At 41.7% G+C, this 27,976-nt stretch overlaps 1 protein-coding gene across 1 annotated transcript; it reads left to right on the top strand.

Annotated features, from left to right (window-relative positions):
- Nucleotides 1-219: 219 nt before the first annotated feature.
- Nucleotides 220-27,344, top strand: TBC1D2B (TBC1 domain family member 2B; the record flags this gene model as incomplete). The annotated part of the gene is made up of 13 exons (XM_079540981.1): nt 220-546; nt 6,412-6,565; nt 10,804-10,969; nt 14,186-14,343; nt 15,292-15,518; nt 16,480-16,872; nt 18,124-18,234; nt 18,930-19,123; nt 19,778-20,272; nt 21,888-22,005; nt 22,672-22,857; nt 24,133-24,254; nt 27,149-27,344. 13 exons carry the CDS (start codon nt 220-222, stop codon nt 27,342-27,344), a joined length of 2,847 nt encoding a protein of 948 aa, XP_079397107.1.
- Between the last annotated feature and the right edge of the window lie 632 nt (nt 27,345-27,976).

Genomic DNA, 27,976 nt, shown 5'->3' with positions numbered 1-27,976 from the left:
GCGCGGCGCGGCGCGGCGGCAGGGTCAGCTCTGATTTCCCGTTCCAGGGCCGAGCCCCGCGCCGCAGCCCCGGCCAGGCGGCAGCGCAGCGCAGCTCGGGCGGCCCCGGCCCTTCCGCTCCGCCCGCAGCCGCGGTCTGGGCGGGCACTGCGAGCACTACGAGTCCCGTCAGGCGGCGCGGCCCGGCCGCTCCCAGCGCGGCGGCGGCGGGGAGAGGCGATGCCGGCGGCGGGCTCGGAGGGGGACGAGGGCCCGGCGGGGGAGCGGGCCGGGCCGGGAGCCCCCAAGCTGTGCGGCTACCTGCAGAAGCTGTCGGGGAAGGGCCCGCTGCGCGGCTTCCGCAGCCGCTGGTTCGTCTTCGACCCGCGCCGTTGCTACCTCTACTACTTCAAGGGGCCGCAGGAGGCGCTGCCCCTCGGGCACATCGACATCGCCTCCGCCTGCTTCGGCTACCACCAGCCCGAGGCCGCCGCCGCCGCCGCTGCGGGTGACGAGGCGGCCGCCTTCGAGGTGCGCGGGCCCGGCGGCGCCGTGGCCGTGCTGAAGGTAGGCCGGGCCGGGCGGCCCCGAGCGGGCACCGCGGCGCTCGGAGGGTCCGGGGCTCCCGGCGGCGCTCGGAACGGCTCGGAGCCGCGCCTCCCGGCTCCGCACGGGGCTTCCCGCGCTGCTTTCGGCCGCTGGTTTCCGGGGTAAACAGATACTTGGCGATGCGCGGTGCCGGGCGGCCCCGAGCCTTTGTGTCATCTTTTCCTTACCGAGCCTTTTCCCAAGTGCTGTCCTGCACGGAAGGGCCCTGCCCTGCCCTGCCCTGCCCTGCCCTGCCCTGCTCTGCTGCCTGGGTTGGAGTGCAATCCCGGTGAGTGCAGGCTGGAGCCCACCGCTTGTTTTGAGCAGCTGGTGCGTGGCAATAGCCTTCATCTCTGCTGTGGGAGGAAGGAGGAGGAAGGAGGATCGTTTCCTGATAGCCTAGCCGTTATCGCGTGCATCCCGCGGGCTGCAGACTAAACAGCGGGCTGGCTGACGCCTCTCGTTGTTGCTCAGACACACACACACAGAGCAGAGAAACAGCAGAGATACGAACAGAGATCACAAATGCTGATGCTGCACAATGTGATTGCGTGCTTTTTCTTTTTCTTTTTTCTTTTTCTTTTTTTTTTTTCCAAAATGTAAGCATTTATCAAAATTAGGAATCATTGACATACTTTGCTAAAGATTAAATAAGTTATCCAGCTGGAAAACTAATGTGGTTATAATCGTGAGTATATCTGGTTGAAGCAGAGCGATGCAGTCAGCAGTTCTGCTTGTGATCAGTTGTAAAAACAACATTTTTTTTTTCCTATAGCCTTAACCAAAGTTCTCGTCACTTTCTGTGAACCTACCTTAGCACTCAGCATTCATCTTGTAGAAGTTAAAATGGCAGAGTTACCGTAGCGGTTGCTTTGTTCATTAGCTACTATTGAGTGATTTCTGTTATTTATTTTGCTGTAGAAACCTCCAACAAAGCACATAGTGCCATGAGCAACTCGTGTGTCAAACAGTGCTGCAGTAGCAGCCCCAGGCACAGGGTTCACATTGGCCTCAGCTGCCATGCACAAGTGTAAGCAACAGGAGGTTTCCTTTTTTTTGTTTCTCTTGGTACCTTTTAGTCTATGACGTTACTCTGCCCTTCCTTTCCTTAGTTGTTGCTTGCTGTACTCTTTGGGAAAGAACTGATATGAGTTGGAGCTCTCTGCGTTTCCCTTATGGAGACTGAGAAAAGCCAAGATTGGTTCTGCAACATGCAGAACTAATTTTGCACTTTCTACCCCTTATATTGTTTCAACACTTGCCTTAAAGTAGCCAAGTGGTTGCCTTTTAAAATGGTATCACATCATAAGCACTTACATAATAAATAGGGAGTAAGTGAAAAACATGAGAGATGTTAGGAACCAACTGGTCTTTGGCAGTTGTGTGGTTCACCAGGGGTTAAGGCTTTTGGGGCTGGAATTAATTTTCTTCTACCCAATGTGGTAGATCTTGAAGGCCTATAAAAATACATCGTAGCTAAATTAGGTAGAAATAGGAATGAATTTAGGATAGGGAAACCAAACTGCTGTCTGTTCCAGTCCCTGCTGAAAAGAAATGTGGTTTCATTTTTGAAGAAAATATTGCACACAGAGCACGAGGAAGAAAATCAAATGAAATGTTGCCTTCGCCCTCTAACTCACATGAATTATTTTCCTCAATTTGCTTGTTCAGAATTTCCAGATCTCATGATCTGGTCTTTCTCATTCAGTCTTCTCAGCTGAGAAGAGCAGTAAGAAATAAGCAACTGGAATTCCAGATTGCAGTGATGGTGCTGTTCAGGAATGCATTATTTCTTCATAATGCCTCATTTTTTTGTTAATGTAATGATTTCGTCATCTGGATTGCTCAGGCTTTGTAATTTAGTGGGAACTGAGGACAGTGTGATATGCTTGTGGTTTGTTCCTCAGTTTGATAGCATCTGACCAAGAAAAAAAAATCTAGTACTGCAGCCTTCACAGCAATTGAAGTGAGTTGTTTCTAAGTTCATTTTTAAAGTAGTGTCTGTCGTGGCTTATGGCAACTGTTCATTTGCTCCTGAGGAAATGAAACACTGACCTGTAGTGATGCTCTGTGTCTGCTGATGTGGTTGACTTCTGTGTGGAGAAGGGTGAGTTGGAGGCAATGATAGACTAATTAAAGAGATAAAAGAGGTTTGTTTCCAGAGCTGATCAGACTTGTGACTTCACCCGTTAGTGATTTCAGTGCTTTAGCTAAAATTGGGCTGCTTCCCAGAGAGCTTATCTGGCTCAACACCTGCTGTTTGCACACAGCAGGGTTAGTAAGTCCTAAAGAAATGCTCATATTTGATGGTGATTCTTCTTTCAACACTTCTACATTCAGAAAAGGATTGTGGCAAATGTTTTCTCAAAATGGAACCTCTGCTTATTGACATTTCTTCAGGCTCTTCCTCCAAGTCTGTCATATTGGCATGCGTGGTCCAGGTAGGGGATGGTACTGTGCAGTAGATTCCTCCAGATAATTTTTTGTTCATGTTACGTATGCATTGGAAGAAGGCAGGTCCTATAGCATCCTTCACACAATGTGGGGGAGATGGTTTTAAGTAAATGATAACCGTTTTCCATCATTTCTGTCTCTCTTGAGTTACCTTATCTTCTGCTGCTACCTGTAGTTTGGCAATGGCAGTTCCTTGTCAGGCCCCAGTTCAGATGACAATTTCAGTTCAAATGACAACTTTGTGAGTCTGAGGCTTTGTACATCTCTAAGACATGAATGCTCTTTACATTGTTTTGGGATCTGTTCTGTTGTGAGAATGTCTCTCTGTCAAAATAGGTGTCATCTTGCAGACACAGATCCCCCCTGATATTCCATTTATGGTGGTTTTCTTCCTGCAAAAGACGCCTCCCTTAAAATGTCACTGGCCTGCTGCGGCTCTGTCTTGTTGAAGAGCCATGCAGTAGCTGAGTACAACTGAAGGTTCTTTGCCATGGCTGATCCGTGCAGCTCTTGGTTGCACATTCTGTCTCTGATGGTGACCAGCAGCCAAATACTCAGGGAAGCCATGAAAATGGGGCAGGCGTGGGAGAGTTCCCGTCTCTGACAGGTGAAGTGGCTGCTTTTGAGTGTTTGCAGATTTCCCTGTTGTTTGTTTAGGAGTCGGGGAAGAGAGAAACTTGTGTTCTATGAGATGTTTGGGGAAAAAAAATACAATTTCAAACAACGCAATCTTTAAAGGCAGTTTTGTAGAAACAAAGGGTTCTGTATAATTCTTTAACTTGTAAAGTAAATAATTAAGATACCTGAATAAACTCAGCCAACAGTGTTCAAAGGAAGTGGAAATCTCCACAAAAAAGAAAAGGAAAGTCATGTATTTGGAGGAGGAATGTCAGACAAGCGGGCTGTGGCAGCAGTGTGATGAGGAATCCTAGGGAAAATGACTTAAAACAGGGAGGGTGAGACTCAGGGTGCACTGCGGTCCTGTTTTACACTGCAGGACTGTACCTGCTGACCCCTGTGTGTCAGTGCCATCACTGAGCAGCTCAGGGTATGTATTTGCTGCCAGCACTGGATGGGTGTAAATGGGAATTGGGTAACAACAGCAAGCAGCAGCTCCAATAAAACAAATTTGTTTTTACTAAACAGCATTAGCAAGAGGGTAACGGTGCAGGATGTTAGCGGGACTCATTACGTTGAACTAGTCGTGGGCAGAAGCTAATTGTAGGTGTGTGTTGTATTGCCTCATTAGCGATGTTGTGGTAGCAGAGAGAACCACCTACATATTACATCCTGTGTTAGTGGAAGCTCTTTGAAGACGCAGTGGTTTTCTCGAGCTCGAGCATGGTAATACATAACTGGACAAGGCCTGTGTGCACTTCTAAAGGAAGCATAGGTTCTCAGATGTACTGCAAATGGACGCTTGCTGCTGGGCAGACCTCCAGGGGAAATCCTTTGGTGCTGGAGGTGGAAGGGAAGCACGTATGCCTTGCAGAGAGCGACTGGGTGTGTAGGCTGTGTAGGTCCTACTGTGCTGGTTGTTCCAGAGGTGCCTGTGATGGCTGTGCGGGTTGGCTTTGCAGTGTATGAATTCTCTGACACTTTCTGGTAAATCTCACAGACACATTTAAACTAGTCTCTTCCCCTCTCTTCTTTAAGGCAAATACTTTTTCCCCAGGTGCCTATGAGCAGGCAAGACTAAGTAGACAAGACTTCCATTTTGGAGCAGGTGTGTGTTGCTTAAACCTATGTCATACCAGCTGAGGAAGGTGAACCTGCAGTGTCCTCGTGTGTCACTGGTTTATTTCACTGCTTGGTTTGCATTATTGATGCTTACTTGCTCAGATTCCCATGTTCTGTGTTGTGTTATGCATTTGATCTGCTGAGAGGGTCTGCAGCATCAGCTCCAGGAATGACAATCTTGGTTTTCTGACCGGCTTGCTTGAATGGTGCTTTGGAGCCATTTGCCATGGGATGTGTAGATCTTGAAATTTGTATGGGTACAGAATGCCAAATTATAAAATAAAAACCTGTCTTTATGATTGCTAAAAGCAAATATTGCAGATTGCTGAAGCAGAGAGCGCCCTGGGGGAGCATCGCTTCTTGTTTGTTGTATTACTAATGCTCTGTCTTGAAATTAGCTGCTCTGAGTTGAGATACGATGGTAAATGGATCTTCCATTTGGCGAGGCCAAAAGTGTTCTTAGAGCAGCAATGAAGATTAGTCTGTGCCATTTGTGTGCTTTGTGCAATGCTGAGTGTATTTCTGTGCAAAGGAAATGGCATCTTCATGCTTCTGCAGCTCTGCCATATGTAGGCATACCCTTCAGTTGTGATGAACAAAATAGGAAGCTTCTAGAAATTCAGTTTGTCTGCAGAGCAAACAGAGTCATTTGTACAGGTAGTGGGTTTTTTATTAATAATGCCAACGGGCACTTGGGGAGCAGTTAGGAGAAAGACCAGCTGCAAGCTAAACACTGTGTGTGCTTAGGGCCATAGGGTCACCAAGGTTGGAGGAGACCCCCGAGGTCACCCAGTCCAGCCATCCACCTACCACCAGTATTTGTTTCCCCACTATAGCATGTCCCTTACAGGCCTCAGGGCTCAGGCGAGTGTCTTTTCACATCATTAACTTTGTGCTCCTCAACATGCCCTGTTACCAGTGCCAAGTGTTTGTTCTAGATTGGCTGTTGAGTGTATATTTTGTAACAAAAATAACTCTTGAGGGAGCACCTGCAATGCCTTCTGCCATCATTTAGTCTCTTACTGATACCGGAGGCCGTGATTTGACATATTATGCAATGAATCCTGCAGCTATGATTCAGACTGAAGCTTAAAGATGTTTGACTTATGTCATTATAATGAATGTAGGCTTGTAGATTAAATGTCTGTGTGTATTATTAATACACCCTCTGTATAGAAGATGGTTAACTCATGGTACCATCAACTGACACAATGAAGAGGTTTAGTTATGGAAGTAGATGGCATCACAGCACCTTCTTATGTTGTTGATTTCTGCTGGTAGCAAAGAAAATGAAGTAAGGAAGGCACGAATTTTTCTGTGCATGGGGCTTTTTCTGTGATGTGGAATTGTAGTTGTGTCTGAACAGTGCTTTGTGTGTGAAATATAGCATACTGCTGTGCTCTCTAATGTTTGAATTAAAACTGGAGGAAAAGGGAAGGTGGGTTTGGCGTGGAAGTCAAGGTACATGCACCGCGTGTGTTGAGTCCATTAGTGATTATTTCATTTAGATCATCCTTGATTGGGGTAATCATAATTTGCAGACCAGCAGAGAGATCTGGGTCATTGCTTTCTGTATTGTGCTTGGAATTAGCAAATTCAGGTACCAGAGATGGACTGATCTCATTAGTGCTCTGCTTCTCTGTGCTGTAGGCTGCAACCCGTCAGGATATGACCTACTGGCTTCAGGAACTTCAGCAGAAGAGGTGGGAATATTGTAACAACCTTGATGCAGCCAAAAGGGACAGTCGGACTTCTCCTACACCGAGTGACTTTTCCAAAGGTCTTGTTGCCAAAGACAGTCCTGGTAGGTGGAAAATCTGAGTGAAAATGATGTGTGCTTCTGTTTGGTATCTCCTAATGGGCAATAAACACAGTGTGGAGGAAAGATGGAGGGGTCATCTCTGGAAGTTCTTTGTTATATCTTGTTCTTAAGTAACTAGTTGAACTTCGCATCTGCTGAAGTTACTTGGCATAAGTGCAATTTGATGTGTGATTTTATCTCTTCTGAAACCCCTTGGTTTCTTTAAAAACAGATTTTACAGTAGCGTAAAACACATAAAATGTAGTATGAATTATTCTGTTTTGTCTTCATTGCTGAGACATTTCTGAATTGTTTGATTCCTGTATTGTTACAAAAAAAAGGCCTGCTTGTTTATCTCTGTTACCAATAAATAAGACCACATTAAGAAATCCTGTTCTTTGCCAAGTTAAGTATATTAGTAAAGCTCCTTCGCGTTTGGATTCTGATCTGAGGTCGGACATACTTCATCAACAAATGTTATATTTTATCGATTTCAGTTTGCTCATATTGTCAGAAGAATGTTAAGATGTCTTTGTCCCCTCCCTTCTGTGCTCTCCCATGTCAAATCCCATGTGGCTGTGTTGTCCTCTAACCCAGTTTACTGCTTTCATTTGAGAGCAGTTGCTTGTGACTGCTTGCTCAAGCACAGCTGGCCTGAGGAGCTCAGCCTTTGGTTCAGCTGTGCTGATTTAATAGCTGCCCACTGCTTGAAGGATCACCTTTCTGGTGGCAGCCCCTTTGATTAGCAGCTTGTTGAACCATATACTGCAAAAAAATACATATTGCTGCTGCTGCTGCCAGAAATGGTCACACAGCTTTGTTCTTTTAAGCCTGTCTGATTCTACCAAAAGCCTCTCACTCTGCTAGGCACTTTCTTGCATTGTTTGTGGTGTTTGATGTTGTGCTGAGTTGACTCAAGTCGAAGCTTAGCCAAGAGGGAGGGCTGTGTTTTGTTCTGTTTCCAGCTGGATTACTGAATGGAATATGTTTACTATACAGTCAGGTGACTTGCAGAGCTGGTGGGGGGGAGGGAGCAAGGTTTAGCAGCTGAAGATGGAAGTCAGAGTAGTAGAGACAGGAGTGCCCTCTTCTGGGAGCAGACCATTGGATCAGAAACATTAGTACGGTTTGACACCAAATCCACTCCTTCTGCTACTTTCCTCAGCATTCAAGTGGTGTGAAACACATCTCATGTCTCTACAGCTTGTGTAGATACTGTGCCCTCCTTCGTGCTTTGCTTGGGGTCGAGCAAAACCAAGTGAAAAAGACCCATCACTTTGGATCACTGACCTAATGGCTTTCTTTCTTCCAAACTGTTGGTTGGGCTTTGTTGAATCAGCAAGCTAAGTAATGTGTTGTAGGGCTGTGATGGGTGGTGTGTGTTTGTTGGTTGTTTTTTGTTTTTTTTTTTGTGGTTTTTCCAGTGTATTAAATCCACTGCAAGAAATGTCTGGGGGTGCCTGGGCTGAGCAGACACATCCCTTTTAAGGACAGCTGGCAGTTAAGCTGCATTATATTTAGTTTGGGACTGCATCTGTAGCATCTCATTTTTGAGGACAGATCTCAATGGTGACTTTAACATCAATGGAGCTCTTGAAGAGTCAGGATTCTTCTGGGGAGAGTGGGAAAACCCTGAATGATTGTTTTTGCTTTTTGAACAGGTACTGTAAAGGTTTCCTGTGAAGTTTGGGATCTCCTTAGGGGCTTGATTTCAAGCTGATGATGAATCTACGTGTCTTGTTTAAGGAAAAAAAAAAAAAAAAACAAAAAAAACCCAAAAAACCCAGCAACAACAACAACAAAAACCTTTATTGTGCATTCAGTGACTTCAGTCACTGAATCCAGTACTTCATACTGGAGCATACAAGTTGGTTTCTTTTGCTTGTGCTTCAGTACAGGTGCCATTACTAACATTTTGAATGGGAAGAAGTCTGTCTTCAGTCCAAAAATAAAATTGCTTACTATCGTTTTGTCTATTTTTTGTTATCTAGTACTGGATTTATTATCTGCTCTGTAGTCTTTCTTAGCAGAAGAGCCTGTAGCAATGTTATTAGTTAGTCCTTTTGTATCTTAAGTAAACATCCAAAGCACGGGTATCAAAGTGTGAAGGTGAGCTGTATTTGAGTTTTCATCTTTCAACTGTTATTCTTGAAATACTTGTTAAGATATTCACAAATAGGTGTGTGATGTTCCCTCATTGCTCGCTGTAGGAGGTATGGACATGGGTAATATCAGTCAGTGGTTTAAAAACAAAATCCAGTTGCTAAGTGATGTATGTGGGGCTTTTTGGTTGGTTGTTTTTTTCCCCTCTTGGCACTGCTCTGCATGTCCTCACAGGCAGGAGTTTTTTGGGAAGATAGTTCTTGCTGCATCCCTTCCTATAATAATATTAAATAATGGAACTAACTCCTTTTTTTTTTCTTTTCCTTTTCCTGTTGCCTTGCTCTTTGTGTGTTTTTGACAGTACAGAAAGCACTTTCTCCAGCTTTCTTACCCACTTAAGCTGTTGAACTCCATCCTTAAATCCTAGAATCATAGAATCATAGAATCACTAAGGTTGGAAAAGACCTAGAAGATCACCCAGTCCAACCGTTCACCTATTCCCAATAGCTCCTACTAAACCATGTCCCTCAACGCAACATCCAGTCTTTCCTTGAACACCCCCAGGGTCGGTGATTCCACCACCTCCCTGGGCAGTCCATTCCAGTGCCTGACCACCCTTTCTGAAAAGTAATACTTCCTCATGTCCAGCCTGAATTTCCCCTGGCGTAGCTTGAAACCATTCCCCCTGGTCCTATCACTAATGACACGAGAGAAGAGGCCGACCCCCAGCTCACTACAACCTCCCTTCAGGAAGTTATAGAGAGCAATAAGGTCTCCCCTGAGCCTCCTCTTCTCCAGGCTGAACATTCCCAGCTCCTTCAGCCTCTCCTCATATGGCCTGTGCTCCAGACCCCTCACCAGCTTCGTTGCCCTTCTTTGAACACGCTCCAGGGCCTCAATATCTTTCTTGCAGTGAGGGGCCCAAAACTGGACACAGTACTCGAGGTGCGGCCTCACTAGTGCTGAATATAGGGGAACAATCACCTCTCTGCTCCTGCTTGCAACACTGTTTCTGATGCAAGCCAGGATGCCATTGGCCTTCTTGGCCACCTGGGCACACTGTCGGCTCATGTTCAGCCGAGCATCAATCAATACCCCCAGGTCCATTTCCTCTACGCAGTCCTCCAGCCACACCGCCCCAAGCCTGTAGCATCGCCTGGGGTTGTTGTGGCCGAAGTGCAGGACCCGGCATTTGGCCTTGTTGAAACTCATCCCATTGGCTCCAGCCCAGCTCTCCAGCCTGTCCAGATCCCTCTGTAGGGCGTCGCTACCCCCAGGCAGATCCACGCTTCCAGCCCATTTGGTGTCATCTGCGAATTTACTGAGGGTGCACTCGATGCCCTCATCGAGGTCATCTATAAAGATATTGAAGAGGACAGGCCCCAGCACCGACCCCTGCGGAACACCACTCACGACCGGTCGCCAGCTGGATTTGACTCCATTATCCTGGGTCACTTTTATTGATGTATTCCTTCAGTGTCGCTTTTCTCTACTCCTGTTTCAGCTGACTTTCTGTGCTGTGGCTGGTGAGCTTAGTTGATATTTTTCAAATGTACTTTTGTTTTTCACAGCTGAGATTATAGAGCAGAACCTGCTGTTTATGATAAACCAGTGGTAGGTGTCTGACTGATTAACTTTGTTAAAAGACAACTGAAGACTAGTTAGGTTCCAAGTTCTGTCACTGTTATCTGTGTTACATGGCTTTCAAGAAGAGGAGCTGGGCTTAGAGAATGAGTTGGGTTGGAAGTCACCTTGAAGGTCATCCAGTTTGAATCCCATGCTGTGGCTGGTTTGCACCCACTAGATTAGGAACTAGACCAAGTTGCCCAGGGTCTCATCTAACCTGGCCCTCAATGCCTCCAGCAGATAAGATGGCAAATAAGTTAGTTACCTGTTTGAGTGAGGTTACATTCATTTCATCTTATAAGCCTTATAATGCTCCTCGTGATAGATTACATTGATTTTGATTGTTTCAGGAAAGAAACATTGCAGACGTGACGTGGTTTTGGGTTTCTTCTCCCCCACCCCTAGTGATTCTATGCTGGTAATTCAGTAATGTATTACTTCTGCTGTTCTATTACTTACTGAAAGTTTTCCTTTTTTTTTTTCTTCATTTTTTTCTTTGTCTTTTTTAATAGATTTGAGTATCCTCAGCCAAAATGCTTCAGCAGAGAGAGCTAGAAATATCCTAGCTGTGGAGACTTCTCCTACAGACCTAGTAGGGGAGCAAGCAGCTTCCCAGCCTGCGCCAGTCCAACCAAGTGCCATCAATTTCTCACTTAAACAATGGAGCACTGAACTCAAGTAAGTTGGTGATGTGGGAGAATGATCGTTGCTGAAAGAGGAAGTTTTCTTTCTTAAATCCTATCAATTTTAAATGAATGTAGTTTGAATTCCTGAGCGTAAGTGTGATAGGTTCCTTCTGAACAACAGCAAAACCACATTTTACCTTCTCACTCTTTTGGAGTTCAATCTTTAGTATTAATTGTTGTAAGGAAAGCAGTCCTAGTGGTTTCCAGCTCTCCTGCTTGTGACTTCCTTGATTGTTTTTACACTTTGCTTTGCCAACATAGGCGAGCCTTCTGCATCTACTCAAAGGACATTACAGTAGCATCACAGAGCAATTCATAAAGCTGAGCTGAGGCTTTGGTAACTAGACCATGGTCCTCTTAAGCTCCCAGGAATGTTTGCTTTATCAGTGTTGTGAGTTAAGCCCTTTTGAAGCTTACCTGTTGAGCATGGAGATCTAAAAGGTCATAAAGTGGTGCACTTTTTTTATTTTTTTTTTTATTGTTAAGTGTCTGTATAGACCACCATTTAAGTTCTAGTAAAGATGACTTGTCACTGTCTGACCTGGTAGAACTTTAAATTTGGTCACAATACCAGGAAAATTCCATGAAGCAATTTCTGCTAGATAGGATAATTTTAAGAGCATGTCTGGTATTTTGAAACTTTCTTCTTGATTTTGTTTTCTCTGAATTGCAGATGTTCTTTGAGGAAGTCTAGCTAGAAGGGCAGTGTCAGGGTAAGCTTTTCAGTGTTGCCTGGTCGGTGTGTTGTGCTGTTTCTTTTTAACACAACAGATAGGCTGTCAGCAGATGTCGGGTTGGGAAGCCCTCTGTTTGGAGGGAGTTGCTCATCATGGCAGTGGCCCAGCAGATGTTCTAGCACAACATCAAAGCGTTGGCCTTTTTCTGTATGGCTGTGATCCTAACAGTTTGGAGTCCATGCAGATCTGTGGAAATAAGTATGTCAGAAAATGCCACTGAAGCTTTTTCATATTGCGTCGTTTGTTTCTTCTTTTTTTGTTGTTGTTTTTTTGTCCAATCCCCTTCAGAAGATGTGTGTATGCTATTGATAGGGACTAGTTTTAACCCCAGTTAGGGGTTAAAGAGAAATTTTAGAGAAATTAAGAGAATGAATTGAGGCATCTTTGATACAGCCAGTTTCCTACATTGCTAGGAGGGTGTACTTAAGTACCTATTATGTGTCTTACTGACAGACTTACCTTTCTCCTGAGTGCATTTATGATGTGATTGCTTGAGAAGCTATTGCTATAGCATTTACATCCTAAGTAGCAGCAATAAACTAATAATTGGAAGAAGGTGAGCAGTGTGTCTTTGAGTTAAGCTGTATGTATACTTACAGTACCTAAAGCTGAATGGTTGTTTTGTTCTTTTTAAAAATCTTTTTTCAAGTACTAATTGGCATACACAAACATTCAACTCTGCATTTTTTCATCTTAAAGCTCTCACTTTCTTGCATCTCTCGTTGGTGTAAAATACAGAATTGAAAGTACACTGAACTGTAATAACCTCAAATTGTATAATTAGAAAATACGACTTATAACCAAATATTTAGAAATACAGAACCAGTAGATCATATGTTCAAGTTTTAAATAGATTATACTTGTCATACTGTGCACAGGAACATAAATGCGTGTTGTTTTTTTATTGTAAATTCAATTAGCTTTAATCTAATAGAACACAATGAAGCTGTGCCAGTTTGGTGCTGTGCCAGAGCTATACTAAATTCGGCTTCAGCTGTGATTATTCCTGGGTGTAACAGCAGTTTCTGAAGGTTTCCTGGGAGTCATATGACTTGTTTCTTGTGATTCTTCCAGCTTCTTTCAAAGGTGGTGTTTGGACATGTTTTATATACAGAAGCTGACCAAGAGCAGAACAGGCAGCTGGGGGCTTGCACTGTAAACACTCTTCAGAGAATAGCTGGAGAGATGCCAGCTGATTATAATTGAAGGTGTCCTGGGTAATATGTTGATCATCACCTAATTTGAGCTATCGACTGTAAATAATAAAAAAGGAATCCTTGCCCCTAACAGAAATTGTGATCTTTTTTGCTAAGAAGGCTGGAAGAAAATTAAAGGTGTTGTTTAACTCAGTATCTGTCACCCCTTCAAATTCGTTGTTAAAATAATTTTATTAATAACTAATAATTCAGTATTATTTTTTGACTTGTACTTGGTAGTTAATCAGTTCACCAGACTGTAGGAATCGGGCACTGCGTAACGATTAGCCTAGACTTCATTTTCAGCCTGGCAGGATATTTGTCATCTGATCACAGGTGGGACTGGATCACAGACTGATCACAGAGGTGCAGTACAGCTTACTTTCTGCCTCCAGCTTGCACAGTAGGAAGAGAGAATGGGGCTGGCAAAGTGAATGCATCTCTGTGGGCTTCTGACTCTAACAGCTGTGTGTCAAACATGGGGATACCAAACGTATCTTTTTCTGGCTTTTTATCTAAAACACTAGGCTGGTTCATGTGGATTGCTGTGGAATCCTCTTTAATTGAAGAAAGACATGCTGCTGTGCAGTGCTAGTACTATGGATCGTACATTTCTGACAGCATGATCGTTGTGGGGGAAGCTGGGTAGGGGAATCTCATCTTGTTTGTGAAAAAATTGTTCTTTTATAGAATTATCTGTTTGGAATTCAGAGGTTGAATCTGAAATGTTCTTGCAGATGAATTGGCAACGTTCCACCTCAGGAAGGAATAACTGCTAAGGAGTCTGTCATCAGCAGCTACAGCAGCAGGTCCCTTGGATGATCCTGAGTTTGATGTTAATACAGAATATGATATGATAACATACATGCACTTTGATTGCATGCTAGTCTGTTTAATACTTGGCCATTTTCCTAAAAGGCTGAGCTGAAATAACCAATCAGTAAAAGAGATGCTGCTTCTAAATCTTTAATTCATCTTTTTTTCTCTCTGCCATAACAAGGGTAGAACAGAGGACGATTCAAAAGACCTTTCCAAAATATTAACTTATAGTAAAAAAAAATTCTTCTGTCTTGAAATGTACAGCAGTTGGTAGCAGGTGCTGTTTAATAGGACGTGCTTTGTTTTCCTTGAGCCTTTATTTGGTTTTGGTTATGTCTCTGGGCTTATTTATCATTTGCATTGTTTTGACAGCAATGATTGTCTTGAAAAACCACTTTCTAAAATGAGTACGCAGTAGAGAAATCTTTGCCACTTTTTCTGCTGTGTTTTTCACAGGAATTCCATGTCCTCTTTGAGAAAAGGAAATAATGAAAACCGCAGGAGTGTATTTTATACAAGTGAAGAGTGGGAGCTGCTGGATGCAACCCCAAAAGATTTGGAGGATTCCATGGCCCTGGAAGAAAAGAGGAAGCACTTGGCAGAAGGAAATAAAGGTAGACGTGTGAGGAAGGGAGAAGAGCTCGTGCCTTTCCTCCTTTCATGTAGCTCACTGTGATATCTGTATCTCTAGAAAATAAGTGAAAACTTGTCATTTGTTCACAAATCATATCCAGGGCTCTGTGAAGTATTTTAAAAGTAACTTTGGTATGACGTATCTGGGAGTCTCCAGCCATTTAGATAGAACAGAACACACAAGAACTCGTTTCCTGTTGTTTCAGGCTCCTTGAACGTTACCTTCTCTGCTTCTGTCACTTGGGGTGCAGAATTGCAGGATGAAGGGATAAGTTGGGGCTTCTGGTTACTAATTTCTGTCACACATTGAAGTATATTGACTTTTAGACTCTAACACACGTTTATGATACTGACCTGCTGATGAAGTGGTGAAAAGGGGCATAGGTGCACTGGTAGTTTATGAATATTGCAACTGGTTCTTGCGTGTTGCCAGTGTTTGGAGTCTTGTTGTGAGGGTGTCTGTACAGTTCCCTAGGAGCACTTCAGCTCTTAAGGAAATCCAATTGGTTTCATCTGTTAGAAAACATATTTCTCTCTAATAATTCTTATGTGGTTCTGTAAACAGAGGCAAAACTACACTGAGTGCATCTTAAAAGAACAATGTGCTGTGATTGCTTCTAAGCAGATAATTATTTAAGTTTGCTGCAGTTGGGAGTGCCTTTTATTTTCTGTAATGAAGCAGTTTTGTTCGTGTTTTATTTCACAAGTATATATTTGAGTGAAAATTGTTCTGAGAGAGTTGGGAGAGTGAGTTACGTATTCTTCCTACTGAAGGAAGCAACTGGGTAAGCAATTTAACACTGTTGTATTGAGCTATTTCAATGTCGTTAAGAGTCTAATTTCAATGAACATATTTTTAAAGGAAATTTGAATGCTTAGGAATGCCTTTTAATTAAGTGAACTGAGCTAGAAGGAATTCTTTTGTGCAGGACTGACTAGTTCAGCTTTCCCATTTGATTTTGGCCGCATTCCACAAAAAACGAGACGCCCTTTGAAAGACATGATTGGATCAAGCAAAAACCGGAACAGCAGTGACTCTTCTCCAACGGAGTGGTATTCTGGTAACGGCAACAGACTAGTCTCTGAGCTGCAACTGAAGTATCAGAGCCAGCAGGAAGAGTTGGAAAAGCTGAAGAAAGATCTTCTGAGCCAGAAGGTAATTAAGCTTTCAGACAAAGTGCTCAGATGCAAATGAATGTGGATGGCAATTGTTAGTTTACCCTTGATGGCCGTCTAAATACATAAAGAGCTAGCTGGTTGTTAGAAAATAATGGTGCTAAATGAACCTTTGTTTACTGAAAGCCCTAAATAAGGAGCGAGTTTTATATCCCTTGAAGATTACATCTCTGAACAAATCTGTCATTTGTGCAGTGTTCACTAACTTGTTTTATTTGTGTCTCTTACTCTCTGAAGGTAGTTTTCGCAGTCTAGAAAGATCCTGGCAGATAATCAGATCTTGTGTACAGAAAACTGTTTATTTGGGTTTTTTTGGAAGACTTAGCAGGATTTCATGCCAACAAGGATGCAAGCAGGGTTTTCAGCATAACTACTTTTATGTGTGTATACCTGTGCATCTGTGAGCATCTTTTGTGGAAGTGAATAAATGTTGTAATGGTCCTGGATCTGAGTGTTCCCCTGGACAGCAATGCTTGTACTTTTAATTTTAGTGATGGGATGGAAGGCAAAAATGGTAGAAATATTGGTACATTAAAAAAGAAAAAATCAAAGCAACAAAACATTAAAAAGTTGCAAGGTGTCAGTGGTGTCTTTTGTGAAGACCACAGAGGTTCCTTTTTTTCCCTTGTGGCAAATGAGTTAATTACTTGGTTTTGTTGAAGGTATTCCTGAACAAACCTGCCAAGACTGTCTATTTAACCAAGTAGCACATGCTCTTTTCCTCCTTCATATCTTCTCTGAATCATCTGTGGTAGAGAAGCGAGCTTTTAGTTATCTTTCCCATATCTGTACTGTAGTTAAACCTGCAAGAACATAAACATCTCAAAGATTTCTCTTGCTTGGTATTAAATTTCTGAGTTGTTATAAATTCTACACCTTTCTGTTTGTTTGTTTGTTTTTTCCAATTCATTTTGTTTTGTTGCTGCTGTTTTTATTCTCAGGAACTCGTGCGCCTTCTGCAGCAAACAGTGCGATCTTCCCAATATGATAAATACTTTGCAAGCCGTCTTTGTGAAGGGGTTCCCAAAGACAAATTAGAGCTGTTGCACCAAAAAGATGACCAGATTTTGGGTCTCAACAACCAGCTTGAAAAGTTGAATTTGGAAAAAGATAGTCTTCAACAGGAAGTAAGGAATCTGAAGTGTAAAGTCGGAGAGCTCAATGAGCAGCTGGGGATGTTGATGGAAACGATTCAAGCTAAAGATGAAGTGATCATGAAACTGTCCCGCCAACTCAGCGAATGTGAGGACAGTTCATCCTCCCCAAGCGGATCAGTAAATTCTCCTGTGGCCACTTGTGTTAATAAGGAACTACAGGAACTGGACAGGCTAAAAGTAAGAGCAATGTCTCTGTCTTGATGGATAGGGAAATCTCTGCTGCCTATACAAACTACTTGCTAGTCTGCTGTGTGGTTTGGGGAGTTCACTTCAGCATTTCTCCAAGATGCTCATCACCTGAGGCTTTCTCTGCTTGGAATCTACGCTTTGAACTGTTGTCTGGCAACTTCTATGCTTTGAGCTGATCTGTACAGCTGTAGTACAATGTCTCATACTTTGGTAATTAATCATTGGTGTGAAGGAGGAGTGATGTGAGAACCAAAGGAGCAGGAAAAGAAGTAAGGGTAAGAGGAAAATACTAGCATGGAGGAAAACCATCAAGAAGAATCAAATGGGAGGAAATAAAGAGCATGTGGTATGTAAGAGGGCAAAAGAGAAGAGAAGAACATAAGAACCTGTACTGGTAATGGTGTTACCCGTGCACTTTATTCCTCCAACCAACCTCAGTGAATGTATCAGAGGTTCTTAATGGAGTTACTCAAGTTACTCATTTTGCTTTAATGTGCTTACTTGCCTTTGGGTAAATGTTCTGTTCCAAATAGATTAAAGTTCTGAGTCATTTGGAATATAAGGCAATAAAGTACATAAAAAGATATGAGTATGCCCTGTATATGAGCCTGGGAAATTTTAAAAAACAAAATGGAAACTGTAGAAATCAGTGGTATCAGTAGGAAGCTGAGCTTTCAGATACTGCGCAGTGTTGAGATGGTCCCTCGTCCCATAGCCACAAGTTTCATAGGTAATATTTGTAGCCTGGAGCACGTGGGTTAGCTGAGGAATTCTTGTTAGCATTTTATATTTCTACGTGAAGGCAGACATCAAACTTGTTCTTTTACTGAGGGCTGGTGAGGGTAACCAAAACCCAAGGGATGTTTGCCCCTATTTCTTCTACTGCATGTGCTTCTGGCTGACACGCAGCACCATGACCCCCCTGGCATGCTCAGTGTGCATGTTGCTGTTCTCCTGCGCAGTGGGGCAGCATGGCAGGGCTGCTCCTGTCTCTTGACTGCGAGCAGTCATCAGCTGCCTGCTGTTGAGCAAGGCTCCATGCTCATATCTAGCCTTGTGTGTTTGACTTCTGTGAAAACTAAAGATAACACCTGATTTGATCCTAATGATTTTGGTAGCTATTAGTATACCTATTAGTAGCTGCTTGATCTTTGTTTCGAGGTATGCTTTCTCTGGCAAGCATTTGCTATCTGTAAGATACCTTTATTAAAAATCCAGTTTGCTTTCTTTTATCAACAGGACAGTCTCCAGGGTTATAAGACCCAGAATAAATTTTTAAATAAGGAGATTTTGGAACTTTCTGCTCTACGAAGAAATGCAGAAGCAAGAGAGAGAGAATGGCAGGCAAAGGTCAGACTCACAAAGCATGTTCTTATTTTGGTGATGTCTCAAGCAGTTTTCAAAAAGTTAGTTGTAAATCTTTTCCAGAAACATAACTGTGTAACAGCAGTGAAACAGTTCAAATGTGTTAAAGTGACAGAATCAAGATTTACAGACCAAGCTTTCTGAGTGGATTCTTGAAAAATGTGGTGGACTTGAAAACAATGTTAAGAAGTGCATCATTTTAATAACTTATGCAAACGAGCACGTGCATTTCTAAAAACAGTAGCAGTATCTTCAATTTTGGCAGAAGCAGAATATGTATGAAAGAACATGGTTGTGTTTGACGTGTTTTGTTTTGGTGATACATCACCAAGTAGAGCTTTCCCCATCAGAGCATGAAGGATCAATATGTTACAGTAAACATAACTTTGGAAGTCTGTTTCTGTAAAGCAGAATTTGAGTGCAGAGAAGCTGCATGTAAATGACAAAGTTTTCCATTGCCTAGAGCTAAGAAAGCATGCACGTGGCCATAGCTAAGGCAGGATACCTGTAGCTAAGGTTTGGTAGGATGTGCTTCTGTGTCTTGGGAAGCCATGACTGTGCTTGACTTAAAAGTTTCTAAGCAACATATAAACAAACAGAAGGAACTTATTTTAAAAGATGTGTAGCACAAACTGAATTCCTGAAGACATGCCTTAAATACTACATGTTGTTTCCTGCAGTACACTAGCTTGGAAGCCAAACTCTGTCAGATAGAAAGTAAATACTTGATCTTGCTTCAAGAAGTGAAAACTCCTGTTTGCTCTGAGGAGCAGAGCCCTGCTCGTGAAGTTATCACCCAGTTACTGGAAGATGCCTTGAAAGCAGAAACCAGTGAACAGCCAGAACAAGCATTTTTCAAACCACACCTGGTCAGGTAATTTTACTAAAAGAAATGTTCATGAGGAGGAATGAAAATTATTTTGTGACCACGTTATTATCATTTGTAGTAATAAAGGAAGTGCTGTCATTGGCAGCTAGAGCATCTTGCACTTACATGGATCACATATCGTACCTCAGAAAATGGTTGCATCTTGACCAGTGGGCCTGGTTCTAACACTAAGGAACAGATGAGCAGGGGTGTATGTGCAGGATCTGGGACTTTGAACATATTTTCAGTCACAAGTAAGAAGTTAATCTTTGAAATCCTTTTGGACACATAAATAAACTCTATTCTTAATTTGAGATGAGGTATGAAATTTAGACTCGACTGTTGTATAGCTGCTGAAGGGATGGACTCATCTGGACTTGACCCTGTTCTTAAATCACTTAATCTGTGTAGTGTTATATATTGCAATATGGGAACAAAACTTTTTTAGTTTTGGATTTTAAAATACTAAATAAAAGATACACCTGAGAAAATATTCAAATAATAGCTGGTCATTAAAAGTTCTTAAAACTGGGGGGAGGGGCGTGAGAAGTATTATGAATAAGTAACACTAGGGTAGGAATTTGGGAGTTTTGGGCCTGCTGAACACATCTTTAGGAGCCGTTTTGTGTTTGTTTTTTGTTTTCTTTCCCTCCCTTTCAGTGAATATGATATATATGGTTTCCAGACGGTCCCAGAGGATGATGAGGAAGAGAAATTAGTAGCAAAATCTCGAGCTTTGGACCTGAGATCTCTTTCTCTCAGTGAAAATCGGGAGATTTCCACAGGGGTAAAATGGGAAAATTATCTTGCAAGTACAATGAATAGAGAGATGATGCGCTGTGCAGAACTGAAGAATCTTATTCGGTCTGGAATTCCACACGAGCATCGCTCCAAGGTGTGGAAATGGTGTGTCAACCTCCATGTTAAAAAATTCAAGGACAGCACTGTTCCCGAGTACTTCCAAACCTTGCTTCAAAGCGCCCTAGAGAAACAAAATCCTGCATCTAAACAGATCGAGTTGGATCTACTGAGAACTTTGCCAAACAACAAACATTATTCTTCTCCCACATCCGAAGGGATCCAGAAGCTGCGAAATGTGCTGCTGGCCTTTTCGTGGAGAAATCCTGATATCGGATATTGCCAAGGGCTCAACAGGTAAGGATTTTGTGAACCTGAAGTTACCAGTGTGTGATGGAAGTACTCCTGAACTGTGCAGTTTCAAATCACATACATAGGAAGAGGCTTTTGGACAGCAGTTTCCTCTGTGATGTCTATGTTCATAATTTGCAACATTTTGAAAACTGATTACATTTTTTTTAACAAAACAAAAAAAGAAGACTTTGATCACAAAAATTGTAAAAATCAGAAGGAAAGAATCAAAAGAATGGGAACTGGTATTAACTGATGGAAAATGTGCTACTTCAGTGTAGGATGTCTTCGGTTAAAGTTGCAGTAATCATTTTATGGACAATTCTGGTATTAGAAAGCTAAGAAATATTTGAAGCATTGCGTCATTGCATTTGGCATTTGCTGAAATAGTTTCAGTACTTTGAAATCTGTAATGAGAGAAGGTGTTAATTGAAAAAGGTATGTTAGTCTAACACGCTGCTGTTGTCCCCTTGGTATAACTCTGCAGATGTTAGCTTGTGCACTGATTTGTTCCAGAATTAGGGTAGGAGACTTTTTATCTAGGGCAGCGTCGTTTGAGATTTGCACTGAGGAAGGGTTCAGACACTACAGACCCAAAGGAAAGTATTTAAAAAGCTGCTCTCCCTACCCTAGGACTTGGTATTTCTTATTTATTTGCTTTATTTTGAAGGAAGTATTTTCAAGTTGCAACATAGAGCTTTTAAGTCATTTCTTTGTTCGTCTGGTCTGCTTTGTTACTTCTGGTATAGCATTGCCCAAAAGTACTCATGCATACTGTAGGACAGTGGATGCACTTGCTTTGTTTCTTCCCCTCTGCTTATTTAATTTATGGATGTTTCACAAAAGAGAAAGTAAGAAAAATAATTAAGCTCTTGGGTATACTTAAAGAAGTTAAAAGCAAATTTCATAATAATTCCTTACTTGATTCTCTTAAGATTGGTAAGCATGTGATGATGTTGTTAAGCTGTGTAACATCAGGAGCAATATGTATTGCAGTTCTTCTCACGTGCAGCAGTAACACAAGTTGACTTGGTAAAATACATTTGAGGTAATGTTTCATATTCAAACAACTATCAACTATCCATAACACAAGGCCTTACCATAGATTTCTTCTTTTCTGTCATAGTACTCACTGGAAACAGGAAACTAAGGATGCTGCTTTTCTTCAGTCCTTTTGTTCTCATTCTTCAGGAAATTCTTAGAAAAAGTTTAGTCTTGGAAAATTAAGTCTTAAGATGAAGATGTTATTTAAATTTAGCATGGTGGATATAAAGTAAACTTACTACAAATGATTGTTCTAAATTTTAAATCAGTTTTGTGTGTGAAATGTAGAGACTACCTGTCTTTTCTTCTTCAGTAAGGAAATAAAGCCTGAGGATCAGAATAGAAGATTTAGGACTTCCAGACTTCTCATTACTTTGCCTTAGTTCTTGGAAAAAAGTTCAGTTCTGTTACTGAACTGAATAAAAGTGCTTGGCTTGGCCGAGAAGACATCTGCTTGCTTCATCTCACACTGCATTCATTTACGTCTGCTGAACAGAAGGAAAGGCTGTATTGTAGTTGTTGTTAATGGATTTTCTGGTGTTTATTATGATTTTCTCCAAATAAACTCTATTTTCAGATTGGTAGCAATTGCCCTTCTGTACCTGGAACAGGAGGATGCTTTTTGGTGTCTGGTAACAATAGTGGAAGTCTTTATGCCTCGCGATTATTATACTAAGACGCTGCTGGGATCTCAGGTATGTGCTCTACCAAAATAACACCTGACTATAGACTGCTGCCAGTCAGAAGCTGCTCTAAAACTGTTTGGTGCCCCTTCTAGGGGAGATGTGATGAGTTGAAAAGTGAGTTCTGGGCACCAAGAGCAAGAGTTCCAAGTGTAGCATTGAAGTGACTGTACGGTAACTTGTTTGGAGCTCCTGTTTGTAGCCCGTCTTTTAATTGTCAACTAAACTGATTGTTTCTTTCCTTAGAACTAGGGGGGAGTTGTGGGCTTTCTGAGAGATTTGGGGGTGAGAGTACTGTGCAGTGTAGTACTGTGAGCAGCATGTACTGTAGTGCTCCTCTGCTTTCAGTTGGTGCTCTGAGTGTTGCTTCCTCCTTCCTCCATCTCTCCTCGCTTGTTCTCTGCTCTTGTGCTTATGTGCCAACACAGCAGTGGTGCTTTATGATAGGAACGCAAGGTATGTGTGTGAGGAATCCTCTGAGAGATGGGATGGATTAAGAAGCAAGACGTTGCATCAGCAAGGGAAGTGTACATTGTGACAGCAGTGTATGGACTGGGTGGAAATAGCTTAGACAGTCCTGGGGCTCCTGTTGAGCTCTTGAAAAACTGACCCTGTGTTGAATCATGCGTATGTTGTTAAATATAGCATCAATAACATCATATCTGTCTACTCTTTTAGGTTGATCAGCGAGTGTTCAAGGATTTAATGAGTGAGAAACTTCCACGTCTGCATGCTCATTTTGAGCAGTACAAAGTTGACTATACTCTTATAACTTTCAACTGGTTTCTTGTGGTATTCGTGGACAGTGTGGTTAGTGACATCCTTTTCAAGATATGGGACTCATTCCTATATGAGGGACCAAAGGTGAGCTGAACCAGCTGGGTTTTTCAGTTGCTATGTGCTGACAAGGTACTGTCCTGTTACCAAGAATAGGGTGTGAAAGATGGTGGTTTCATAGGAACCCTGTTGGTTACAATCACTGGTAGGAAGAAGGGAGGAAATGTGCATAAGTAGTCAAATGCTTTTTTTCCTAAGTTTTGCAAGTTCAACTTGAGATACACGGAGGGATTCTAAATGCAGAGTTTTCCTTTGCCCACCTACTGCTTTTTACCACTGAGAAACAAAACCGTAGACAGTACTGGTTATCAGTTTAAGGGGATTATATGAAACTCGGAATTTCTGTGAAAGCTGAGGTGAAAGAGGAGTAAATTGGAACTATTGAAAAGATGTAAAAATAAGTTGTAAGCAAGTGCTAATGATCAGGCTTTCTTTGCAGCAACTATTTGCTTTATTTCTGCAGACATCTAAATTACTGTTGACCAACAATGGCTGTCTGAGCTCCGAGCACAAGTTAAGAGTGAGGTTGTAACAACTTTCACGTATTTTGTGCTTGTGGAATTGCACTGAAATAAAATCAGTGCAGGTAGGTTGCGGGATTCAAACACAGTAATAGCATCAAGGCAGACGTTGGATACAGCAGCAGATATATCAAATAAGTAGACAAAAAATGCATGTTTCTTACTGTTAACTTCATCTGAGTGTTGCAGTTGCAGTTAGATGCAGGGATTTGGGTTGAGCGTTTGTTCAAATAGGTTTGAAGCACCATGGCATTTTATGAAGGCAGCCAGGCACAGACTGATAAAGTTCCAAACTTAAGAAGTCTTTCTAGAATGAAGTAATGCTTTTTCACCTTAAGCCTAATTTGGTTGACAAACTGGTATCAACTTCTTCTTTCTTAGTCCCCCTACACACTGTGAAAATGGCAGCCGTTAGATAATAGACAAGACTTAATTTTACCTGTGAAGTAACCTTATAGGTGTGTTCAGCAGTCTTCGGTCTACAAGTGAATTAGGAAATCAAAACTTCAGAGAGTTTGTATTACTGTGAACCCAACGCTGTGTTTTGGTTGAACTCCAGAACAGCCTGTATTGGTTACAGCCTACTGACAGAAGTTCTTTGGCAGCTTTTGGAAATGAGGGATGGAATGGCAGGGAAGAGAGACTGGCAAGTATGGACAGTTAGTTCAAATGCAGGCTGTAGGAGAAGTAACGCTTTTCTTTTGAGTTTATAATAGAAAGCAATGAGAATGGGTTATTTCAAATAACAAAATGCTCTCAATGTTCTCTTTGTTTTTATCAGGTAATATTCAGATTTGCCCTGGCATTTTTTAAGTACAAAGAAGAAGAAATCTTAAAATTGCAAGACTCAATGTCCATTTTCAAGTACCTTCGATATTTCACGCGTACCGTAGTTGATGCTAGGTGGGTAACTCACACCTGTGCAACCAAGAGGCTTGTGGTGGGGCATGGAGCAAGTTTGCTGTGTAATTTATTGATTTCATCTACATCTTAATTTTGATACAGAGAACTGGAGAGGCAGCTAGTGACTAAGATTTCTCATGAGTAGTTGATCTTATTAAGGCAATGTGTGAATGACTGTTTCATGCTGCAAAAAAGGGAGGAGGCAAAATTAGAAGTGATGGATGGCAGTCTTTTGGGGGAATGATTGTGATTACTTTGCCAGGTTAGGTATTGTTTAGCAGATGTAGCATGGTAGAAAAATTTAAGAAGTTCATATATAGGCAAAATGTCTCACCTTGCATTATGGACACAACTCAAGCCAGAAAATGTTGTTCAGAGGACGGGTTTTTATTTATTGTAAAAGTCTTTAAAAACATGAGCTGGGTTCTACCAGAACTAAATCGATTAAGAAGCACTAATGTGTAGGCTAATGCTATGTAACTTCAGCTAATTTTAAGTATGTAGTTTGAAGCAGAGATGAAATACAAGTTAAATACTCTGCTATATCTTGATCTTTTCATGGGATCTAAGGTGAATGTAAATGAGGGTTGAACATTTCTAGTTCCTGGTTTCAAGACTGCAGAGCAGCAGATTAAGATTGAGAAGTTATACTAGAACAGATTTAATGTCTGAAAGTATATTTGGCAAAGGTATTGGTACAGACTGATTCTGAATTCCATAGGAAATTAATATATTAGAATCTGACCTGTTTGTTTTTGCAGTAATAAATTCCATACATAATTAGGCTTATACTTGAACTCCTATTCCAAGAATTATTTACCATTTGCTGGAGCTATTTTCTCAAGACAAATTGGACAGGAGTAATTGTATTCTATCCTTAAGAATGATTGCAGGGACTGATGCAGGGAAAATGTTCTCCACATGGTTTAAATGGTGAAAGTCTGGATTAAGAACTGCTGCTTTCTCTGCTGGAACACCTGCAAGAAGTAGCACGGTGCTTTCTATGCTAGCATTCACCCTTTGGTGTGAAAAATGCTGAGCAATCACTGTACTCGGGCATTGGTGACTAGCAAAATGTTGACCATGATTCCAAATCTGGAAGTGACAAATATGTGCTTGGTTTTGGGAGGAGGGAGCATGTGCTCTTCTTTTTTTCTTAAGCAATAAATGAAACTGTTTGGTTTTTTGTTTGTTGTCTTTTTTACCCTCTGGTATTTTAAGAATATGTGTATAATGTGTACTGTAGCTGCACCATGAGAAACATAAGTTGGAAAAGGTGTGAGGAGGAGGAATCCGTGTTTAGGTGCTTAATCAGAGCTTCAGATTTGGCTCTCCTTTCCTCGTACAACTATGTATAGCACTTAATGATATATCTCTCCTGTGTAAAATATGTGGTGTTAAAATATCTTATTTAAAGTATTTTTAATGTTGCTATGAGAGATCTCATTTTGGTATTACCAAGTTGAAGCAATCCTTCCCTGTTCTAATTTCTGGCAGATTCAGTGGCCATCAGAATTCAGTGCATCAGAAGTGTTTATGGTAGAAATACACTCTATGCCAGTCTGTAGGTGTGTAACTTGGGATTTTAAGTTGTTGTTGAAAGTGTGGTGCTGTGGGGCCACCTAGGGGATATAAACCTGCTGAGCTGATTTGTATGACCTTATTGCAAAATAAGGCATGACTCAAACCACCTGGTTTCTTATTCTACCATTTCTTGTACAAGTTTTACAGCATCAGAATTCAAACAGGACAGAAACATGTAGAATTGTGTGATACTGGGATGGACAAAAGAAGGTATGGTGGGCCTGAAATTCAGGAAGACTTCTATATGTAGAATTTATGGATGTTCTCAATGAGTTAGAAGATCATTTTGCATGGAGTTTCTATGTTTAAGGTCTCTAAAGGAGAAAACTATGCACAAAAACATGTGACCATACTGAAGGTGATAGGGCATCACAGGCTGTGCATCTGCCGAGGTTTTCTACAACTGCATGTTGTTCCTTAGCGCCTTGAGAAGGCAAGCAAGCTGTTGAGTACGTTCTGTTCATAGATAGTGAGAAATACTTCTTGCTTACTGAGAAATATATGCCTAGGGAGAGCTTACTCTTAAACTCTCCAAATTTTCTTAGTATTAAAGTTTTGTTGATGGTTAAATTAGAGCAAGTGAAATACCAGCTCCTCTTTTTTCCCTCAGTAAGTACTGAGAACTTGTTTGTTTGCAGATCAACAGTAATAACCAAGTTAACTCTATTTGGACTGATTGGGCAGTTTGGTTAGTAGTTTTCTGGGACTGAATGATGGGGTGAGATGGCATGACACACAAAGAGGTGCACATTTTCATGTGAGGCTTGACTGACAGTAACTCAGAGATCTCTGCAGCAGCAAGAGTGACTCCTGAGATATATCACAGTTTGGCTTAAACATGTTCTGTGCTATTATTGTTTTAATCTGTACTGTCACAGGCCTCATTAGATCTCCTTCACTGTTTCTTTATCCTGGATAGCTTGAGAGCTGACTGTCCTGGGATTGAATGAGCTTTCCAGCCTATAATTGAGCGACAGGGTGTGCTATATATTCAGCCCAGACGATGAAGGTCTGATTAGCCAAGCTTACATTTGTTCAGTGTTATAATTGCTGTAGAACTGCATAGAGTTTGCAGGTGGCTTTGAGAACTGATGAGCATTTGAGAACACTTTACCACCTGAAGTAACTTTAAAACTGAATGCGTTCCCAAACTTTCTTTCAACACTGATAACATCTGAGATCTGTCAGGTATGTGAAGGAAACCAGAGATGGCAGTTATATGCTCAGTACAGACACAAGTGAAGTACAGAACTGATTTTAAAAGATTCTAAGTGTGAATGATTATCTTCTTACGTTGCGTGATGTTGCAGGAAGCTGACTGGCATCGCTTTTGGAGACCTGAATCCTTTTCCGTTGCGTCAGATCAGGAACCGGAGGACCTATCACCTGGAGAAAGTGCGTCTCGAGCTCAATGAACTTGAAGCCATCCGTGAGGATTTCCTGCGTGAACGAGAGACCTGCGTAGAAAAAAGAGACCTTATTAGTGATGATGAGGAGGATAGTTGAAACTTCTCAGCACAAACTTTTCTTTGGGATCCGTGACCCAAGTGAGTTAACGTCCAAAACTTGTTACTAATCCTATCAACCAGAATGTAAACTAATTGCTTTCGGAAATATGCAGGACAGATTTCCAAGCCCCAGCACTTTCAGAAACGTGTTGTTTTATGGAGGCCAAACACTTTTGTTTACGTTTATGTTCATGGAATTGTATGTAGGGCACTTACTGCATTTCTTCGTTTAGTCAAATAGCTGAATTCACTGAAACTGTTGACAGTTGTTTTCCTGCAGCACACTTTTAGTTGTCTATACGTGAAACAATAGTAAGAAAAGTCTGCATGGTGTTTACTATGTTCATTGCCAGGCTTCTGCATTTGTGTGATTGTAATCATGTTTTTTATAGTGCAAGATCAATGTGGGAAGACATCTTATTTTTCAGCTTCAGGTTGGCTTAATAAATGGCTTTTATTTTTTTGTCCCTGGGCAAAAAAAAAGCCCATTTTTGGTCACAACTAGAAAAGAATGGCTTGAAGCATGAGAAGGACTTTTACATTCCTTTATCTTTTACTGAAGTGACATGAAATGGATCATCCAACAGAAGACTTTAAGTACTTAAGTGTAAGATAAGTCCTTATTTGTCA

The sequence above is a fragment of the Tetrao urogallus genome (assembly GCF_951394365.1).
Source record: "Tetrao urogallus genome assembly, chromosome: 11".
In the NCBI taxonomy this organism is placed as follows: Eukaryota; Metazoa; Chordata; class Aves; order Galliformes; family Phasianidae; genus Tetrao; species Tetrao urogallus.
The sequence above is the reverse complement of the archived record's forward strand: the minus strand, read 5'-3'. Positions and strand labels throughout refer to the sequence as shown.